Source organism: Lactuca virosa, chromosome 8, assembly GCF_052849685.1.
Source record: "Lactuca virosa cultivar CGN04683 chromosome 8, Lactuca_virosa_CGN04683_v6, whole genome shotgun sequence".
NCBI lineage: Eukaryota > Viridiplantae > Streptophyta > Magnoliopsida > Asterales > Asteraceae > Lactuca > Lactuca virosa.
Genome location: NC_136433.1, coordinates 211,598,877 through 211,607,170, shown reverse-complemented (window position 1 = coordinate 211,607,170; position 8,294 = coordinate 211,598,877). Strand labels below are relative to the sequence as shown.

At 37.2% G+C, this 8,294-nt stretch overlaps 2 protein-coding genes across 2 annotated transcripts; one reads left to right on the top strand and one right to left on the bottom strand.

Annotated features, from left to right (window-relative positions):
• The first annotated feature begins 856 nt into the window (after positions 1 to 856).
• LOC145134817 (alanine--glyoxylate aminotransferase 2 homolog 2, mitochondrial-like) lies at positions 857 to 4,059 on the top strand. Its single transcript, XM_079069641.1, has 10 exons — positions 857 to 1,233; positions 1,402 to 1,632; positions 1,731 to 1,901; positions 1,999 to 2,142; positions 2,954 to 3,020; positions 3,059 to 3,168; positions 3,228 to 3,453; positions 3,534 to 3,647; positions 3,730 to 3,816; positions 3,913 to 4,059. Exons 1-10 carry the CDS (start codon positions 988 to 990, stop codon positions 3,954 to 3,956), a joined length of 1,440 nt encoding a protein of 479 aa, XP_078925767.1. The 5' UTR covers positions 857 to 987; the 3' UTR covers positions 3,957 to 4,059.
• A 2,644-nt stretch (positions 4,060 to 6,703) lies between these two features.
• On the bottom strand, positions 6,704 to 7,831 carry LOC145131230 (uncharacterized). The gene is made up of 3 exons (XM_079065951.1): positions 7,773 to 7,831; positions 7,435 to 7,489; positions 6,704 to 7,351 (listed from the first exon to the last, which is right to left on the bottom strand). The coding sequence occupies exons 1-3, from the start codon at positions 7,829 to 7,831 to the stop codon at positions 6,704 to 6,706; spliced, it is 762 nt and encodes a 253-aa protein (XP_078922077.1).
• Between the last annotated feature and the right edge of the window lie 463 nt (positions 7,832 to 8,294).

Here is an 8,294-nt window from a genome sequence, read left to right as displayed (position 1 = left end):
TAAATCTTATTTTATCATATTTCGTTTTGGGAACAAATTCTGCAACTCTTTTAATCAAAGGATTACTCTGAAATTATTTTAAAAGCATAAATTAAAACCGGTCTTTTCTGGCCGTGAATTTGGGGATATCACACCTATCAAGGGAATAAGCTTATAAACCTATTAAAAGTTTCTTCCCCACCATTGTGGGATAGAAGAAACTTACCAACTTACAACCTTTCCTCTATAATTTCCAACAGAAGGGGGTTTGGTGTTCATGAAAAAGATATCAACAAGTTGGGTTTATTTGTATGTTATTCTCCGAAAACCTTCAAAAACAAGGTAAGAAGAGGTGGGTGGTGGCGACGTCCGAAGGTGGCGGGCGATGGAGAAAGGTGATAATGGTGGTGGTAGACTTTTTATGATTTCATAATTATATATGATTATATAAATATTAATTAACTAAAAAGAAAAAGATAAAAGGAGTGAAAAAGGAATATAATTTTTTATATATAGGTGAGGGACCAATCACGATAGAAATTAAAAACAACAAGACTTTCTATGAAGTTTTTTAAAGTTAGGAACTATATCCTAGATTTTAAAAAACATGTGGGCTGAAGTTTTGTCAAAAATATATTATGTTCTCGCGAATTTTGGGTATTGACTAACCTCACTGATTCATGAATTCTTTTCAACGAATTATATGATGTTTAATGAAAAAAAAAAAAAAAAAAAGTAGGCATATGTATGTATAACTTTAAGTATGGTCTCTATATCTCTAATAATGTTTAACAAAAAAGTTGATAAAACATATGTTCAAATCTCTAACAAATCCTTGGAATTTCAAATTTGTTGACAAATTCGTCCAAACCGATTAACAAACGCTCAAACGTTAACGAAAACTTTCTTTCCGTATGTCCTTTTTCCCCTAAAGCGTCACTCTCTCCTTCATAGCTAACGACTAGGTGTGAGGTGGGAGGTCATAGTTGTTCGGGATTCTTCGTAAAAATGCTGACAATTTGTGCAAATAGAACCTCCTCGCTGTTGTTCAGATTCAACCGTCGATCCTTCACGAAGCTAGCACATGAATCTTCGCCGGCGGCGCTTCGTGGTGACGATGACCAAGAATTTCTTCCTCAAATGCCGCCGTTCGACTACACGCCTCCGCCCTACGACGGGCCGTCTGCAGCCGAGCTTCTGGAAAAGCGGCAGCGCCACCTCAACCCTTGCATGTCATACTTCTACAAAAACCCCGTACGTTGCCCTCTAAGTGCATTCTCCTGATGTTAACCACATGTAAATTTGCCTATATTTTGTGAATTTGTAGTTTAATCGCATGATTTCATTTATCCCCAATGTGCATTGCAGATGTAAACCTTCGATTTGATAATTTCTTCTACAAATCTGTAATTCTTTCAACAGTTGTTTTTGGTAGATGGGAAGATGCAATACTTATTCGATGAGAAGGGACGCCGATATCTCGATGCTTTTGGAGGTATTGCAACAGTCAGTTGTGGCCACTGCCACCCTGAGATTTTGGAAGCCATTTTTAACCAGACAAAGAAATTGCAACACACGACTGCCTTGTACTTGAACAGGGCAAGTGCAGACTTTGCTGAAGCGCTTGCATCCAAGTGTCCTGGTGATCTCAATGTACATTATTACACTCTTCTAAAATCATAGCACAAGTATATGCTGCTGTTTCTTGCATTTATCCCTATGATTTAATTCATAACCTGATGATGTTTTAGGTTGTGTTCTTTACAAATTCTGGGACAGAGGCAAATGAGCTAGCTTTAATGATTTCTCGGTTGTACACTGGTTTCCATGATATTATTTCAGTTAGAAATGGATATCATGGGAATGCAGGTGTAACCATGAGTGCCACTGGTCAATGCAACTACAAGTACAATGTTGTACAGGTATGTTTCTACTTTCTAATTAACATTCCACTATAAGAATTTAAAGACAGTTTTAGTTAAGACTTCCACTTTTTCATAATTCATGTTCACTTAACAGAGTGGAATTCACCACGCGTTGAACCCAGATCCATATAGAGGAATCTTTGGTTCAGATGGACCTAAATATGCAAAAGATGTTGATGAGATCATCACTTATGGAACTTGTGGCCGTGTAGCTGGTTTTATTGCAGAAGCAATACAGGTAAGGCATTTAACAAATCCATATCTGGACCTGGACCTATACCTGTATCTGTCTAATGCATGTCAAATACAGTACAACCTTTTACCTGTCTAACACAGTACAACCTGTACCTATACATGAACCTGAACCAGTACATCGTACATGATCAACATGTACCTGTCTAATGTATGTCAAACACAGTACAACCTATACCTGTCTAATTCATGTCAAACACAATACAACTTATACCTGTACCTGTCTAATGCATACCAAACACCGACAACTTGTACATAAACCTTTACAGTACAACCTGTACCTGTCTAATGCATGCCAAATACAGTACAACCTGTACCTGTGTAATGCATGCCAAACACACTACAACTTGTACCTGTGTACCTGTCTAATGCATGTCAAACACAGTACAACCTATACCTGTCTAATTCATGTCAAATACAATACAACTTATACCTGTACCTGTCTAATGCATGCCAAACGTAGTACAACTTGTACCTGTCTAATGCATGCCAAACGTAGTACAACTTGTACCTGTCTGATGCATGCCAAACACAGTACAACTTGTACCTGTACCTGTCCTGTCTGATGCATGCCAAACACAGTACAACTTGTACCTGTACCTGTCCTGTCTGATGCATGCCAAACACAGTACAACTTGTACCTGTACCTGTCCTGTCTAATGCATGCCAAACACAGTACAACTTGTACCTGTACCTGTCTGATGCATGCCAAACACAGTACAACCTGTCTAATACATGTCAAACACAATACAATGTGTGGTGAGCTATGAATGGACATATCTTGTAATAATTTGTAGGGAGTTGGTGGAATATATGAATTGGCTCCAGGGTACCTTCAAGCAGTGTACAATAGTGTTCGAAAGGGTACCTTCAAGCAGTGTACAATAGTGTTCGAAAGGCAGGAGGACTTTGTATCGCTGATGAAGTTCAATCAGGTTTTGCACGCACAGGAAGCCATTTTTGGGGGTTTGAGGCGCAGGGTGTTGTGCCTGATATTATTACAATGGCTAAGGTAAAATTTTCAACCATTTCCTGATTTTGATTGAATATCAACAAATTTATACTTTTCAGGGTATTGGAAACGGACTCCCCCTTGGTGCAGTTGTAACAACTTCAGAGATTGCAAAAGTGCTGACATGTCATGGTTATCTCAATACCTTTGGTGGGAATCCAGTAAGCACTGCAGGTGGTTTAGCTGTTCTCAAAGTAATAGAAAAAGAAAAGCTTCAACAGAATGCATTAAAAACAGGAACATATCTCAAAAACCAACTTCTAGCTCTTAAAGAAAAACATCAAAGTAAGTTCCATTTTTATTAATATTATCATTATTATTATTATTATTATGATTAATTTAATAGTGTGTTGTTGAAAGTACAGTTATAGGTGATGTGAGGGGAAGAGGGTTTCTTCTTGGGATGGAGCTTGTAACGGATCGTGAGTTAAAGACTCCAGCAACCCGTGAAACTTTATATGTTATGGAGCAAATGAAAGGTTATTTTTGTAAATTCCAAATAGTACATGGGGCATGTATGTCTTTTTGTCTTGTCAATATTTAACAGTTGTTTGGTTATAGATATGGGAGTGCTAATCGGGAAAGGTGGACTGAATGGGAATATTTTCAGAATTAGTCCTCCCCTCTGCTTCACTAGAGAAGATGCAGGTATCATTTTTTTTTGTTAATAAACAAAAAAAAGAATTTGATGTTGTAATCTAAAGAATTTAAGCAACATAACTTATTTCTATTTATGTATTGTAGATTTTCTTGTGTCTACAATGGATCATATAATATCGAAGATGTGAAGAAGCATTTTGGAGTGGAAGTGGTATAGAGATAGGTTTAGATTTGTCCTATTATTTTAAACTAAATAAACAAATATGTTTTGGAGAATATATATACACTATCTTTCTTTTGCTCTTTAGCATTCTCTTTTCTCAAGTTTGTCATATTATACACATACATACATACACATAATTGTAATCTAAATGCATCGAGAGGAAGAGTAGTTACACAACAAATAAATAACAATGTGTTGTGTCCATTTATTAATATTACAAACTTACAAAATGAGAAATATAAATTACAAAAACTTAGAGGAGGATACCAAAACCGAACTTCATACACCACCATTATTGTTTTCTGCTTCAGAATCCCATTTTATAAATAGTAAAAACTCTTTAAAAGTATGTTAAAAAATTATCGGTGTTATAATTAATATTTTTCATCACAACTTAATGTCTTACCGATGCTTTCAATTCGGTCCATAGTGCCATCTCTATTCTCTATTTATGCATATGTTTAATGTTGCGACAATCATAACTATTGGTGGCAACTATTACATTGAAAATGATTAGAATATGTTTACATTGCATTAAATATAATTAATTGAAAATTAAAATACTTACATCCTAGTATCGTGAAAGCGTAGGATTACCCCTAATTCTCATCAGTTGCATACATTGATGACACTCTGCCCATTCTTTCCATCTCTGTCCACAATGTACTCAAAACTCTCCAAAATTAGGGCTACAAACGAGCCGAGCCGAGCTCGGCTTAGCCTCGTTCAAGTTATATAAGGCCCGAGCTGGAGCTCGGATCGATTCGAGCTTTCTTGTACTAATCCAGGCTCGTAAAAAATTATACAAGCTCGACTTGGCCTCGAGCTCGGCTTGTTTTTTGTCTAATGTGCCTAAATAAGCTTAAGCTCTGTCCGAGCTCGTTAAGAAGCTCGTTTATTAATAGTTTAATACCCTAAATCCCTAATTCACTAAATACTTTTTATTTTAATATATACAAATAATAATATATTATGTTATATATAGGCTCGTTTAGGCTCGCGAGCCTAATCGAGCTTAGTAACATTGGCTCGAGCTCAAGCTTATTAAATAAGAAAGCCAATCTCGAGTAGCTCAGGAGCAGCTTGGCTCGTTTGCACCCCTATCCAAAATCATGGGCCTAAGGCCATCGAGAGTACATGTTACTAACCACTAATGTGACGGGTGCTACCTCATCTTCACATTCTATCACTAAGCATTGTTAGCTAAGGACTCTGTTTTCTTCTTTGAATATTCTTGTAAGAAAATGTTAGAAATAAAAGTTGTGGTTGAGGCTCGAGTTGGATTCGATTCCCATAAACAGATTCGTCGTCTGTTCCCAGGGTACAACAACCTTAACAGTGTGTACTTCCAGATATATCCACTTGCGTGAAAGAATCGCCGGAAGTAGGTATACCGAGAAGGAGGAGGAAAAAGAGTATATACATTCGTATGTTGAATGAGACAGTAGAGATCTCCTTTTATATCTGAACAAGTAACATCAACAAATCAATCGTCATTAAGGAATTGATTGAGGCATTAAATGCCAATAAATGCTATTAAATACATAATTAATGCATCAGTTACAAAATTCAAACTAGGGATCAAAACTGTCAAGTTTAGCAAAAACGAGGGTTACGTGAGCCCGAGTTTTCGAAGCTGCATTCGTGTCAACAGGTCGTGCCCGTGCACAAGTTTGGTGATTTTGGTCTACGAAATCCAAGATTTGCACCCCTGCGCGCGGTTAGGACTTAAAGTAAAACCATAGACACAAGCCTGTAAGCTTTTCATGCATTGAAACTTATAAACCTAGTTGAGTTTGGTCTTTCTACCAATGCGGGACTCATTCCCACATTCATCTCTTTGCTAACTTTATTCTCAAATACCCGTCTTTAAGTATCGATATCTCATTCACATATACTCCATTTTTGGACATATCTTATATTGTTTCGAAGTTCTCACGGAGGAGAACACAAATCTACTTAGAGTTATATATATATATATATATATATATATATATATATATATATATATATATATATATATATCCAAAGTTAGTAAAAATATAAATATTTATACTAAAATTTTCCAACAATCCCCCACATGAATGGAGATCGATTTTAGCAATGTCATTAGATTGAGGTGAATAGGGTGATGTGAATTCAAGTTATGACTCTTTCTTTCAGCAATGTCATTACATTTGAACATGTCATTCAAGGCATATCCTTTCCCTCAAAACATACCATTCTTGGACAAAACAAACTTGTCCGACTCAAACACAAGCTTAAAACCAAACTGATTCAACAAACCACCCGGAACTAGATTCTTACGAAGTTCAGGAACATACAAAATATCCCTGAGTTTCACATCTTTCCCCGAAGTCATTTTTAGAACGACATCATCAACACCTTTGATATCCGCGATAGCTGCATTTCCCATGTAAAGTTTTTCACCATCTTCAACTTCCTTGTAGGTGTTGAAAACACTCTTATCATGACACACATAACGAGTATCTCGCGTGTCAATCCACCACTCCTTTGAATTTATATTCATGAGATTCACCTCAGAGACCGTAGCCATGAGATCAATTATCATGGCTACCAACTCCTTGTCATCCTTCACCATGTTTGCTTGACGGTTTCCCCGCATAGGTTGCGGCCACTCCGAAGCCTTGTGACCCGGTTGGCCACAATTGTAGCACTTGAACTTCTTCTTGAAAGTTCCTGCCTTGGGGCCTAAGTTTTTACCCTTTGCTTTCCCTTTGCGAGGTCCCTTGCCTTTGCTCTTGGAAGTTTGACCAGTTCCACCATATGACCATTAGAATATTCAACTTCACTGCCTTTCTTCAAAGCCATTCGATTGTCTTCTTCAATGCGAAGACGCGCCACCAGTTCCTCCACAAACATCTCCTTTCGCTTATGCTTAAGGTTGTTTTTGAAGTCTATCCAATCGGGAGGAAGCTTTTCAACCAATGATGCAACTTGGAAAGACTCATTAAGGTCCATCCCTTCTGCATTGTTATCATGTATAATGACATGAAGGTCTTGGACTTGACTCATAACTGATTTTGAGTCAACCATTTTGTATTCCAAGAACTTAGCAACAACATGCTTCTTGTTACTAGCATCTTCTTTCTTATACTTCCTTTCCAAAGACTCGCATAGTTCCTTAGCAGTTGTAACTTTACAATAGACATTATAAAGTGCATCAGTTAGCCCATTTAACACATAGTTGCGACACATAAATTCAGAATGCTTCCAAGCATCCACTACATTCACATAATGAACATCACTCTGTCCCTCAGCAATTACGGGAATAGTTTCTGTTAGGAAACAAGCCAAGTTCAAGGTGGTCAAGTAGAATAACATCTTCTGCTGCCACCTCTTGAAGTTCAGACCAAAAAAAAAAATTCAGGTCGCTCAGCATGACTAGTCATGATGTTTGGAACAAGTGCATTTGGGTTCACAGCAGGGGTGCCAGCAGCAGCAGGAGCTCTAGTAGCAACATGAGTTCCAGTTATTCTGAAAAAATCATAATGATAGTTAAATTGATTATGGGAAAAATCGATAGATAATCAATTTAGAATAAAAAGAACAGAAAACGACAGATAAAGAACAAAGAAATTTGTTTAAGACTGTTAGCTAAGGACTTTGTTTTCTTCTTTGAATATTCTTGTAAGAAAATGTTAGTAATAAATGCAGTGGCTAAGGCTCGAGTTGGACTCAATTCCCTTAAACAGATTATTCTTCTGTTCTCAGGGTACAACAACCTTAACAGTGTGTATTGCCGGATATATCCACTTACCTGAAAGAATCGCCGGAAGTAGGTGTACAGAGAAGGAGAGGGAAGAAGAGTATTTTCATTCGTATGTTGAATGAGACGGTGGAGGTCTCATTTTATATTTGAACAAGTAACAACAACGAATCAATCGTCATTAAGGAATTAATTGAAACATTAAATGCCATTAAATATATAATTAATGCATCAGTTACAAAATTCAAACTAGAGACCAAAATTGTCAAGTTTAGTAAAAACGAAGGTTACACGAGCCCGAGTTTTTGGATCTGCATTCGTGTCCGCAGGTCGCGCCCATGCACATGTTAGGTGATTTTGGTCTACGAAACCCAAGATTTGCACCCCCCCTGCATGCGGGTAGGACTTGAAGTAAAACCATAGACACAAGCTTGTAAGCCTTTCATGCATTCAAGCTTATAAACCTAGATGAGTTTGGTCTTTCTACCAATGTAGGACTCATTCCCACGTTCATCTATTTTGCTAACTTTATTCTCAAGTACCCGTCTTTGAGTATCGATATCTCATTCACAT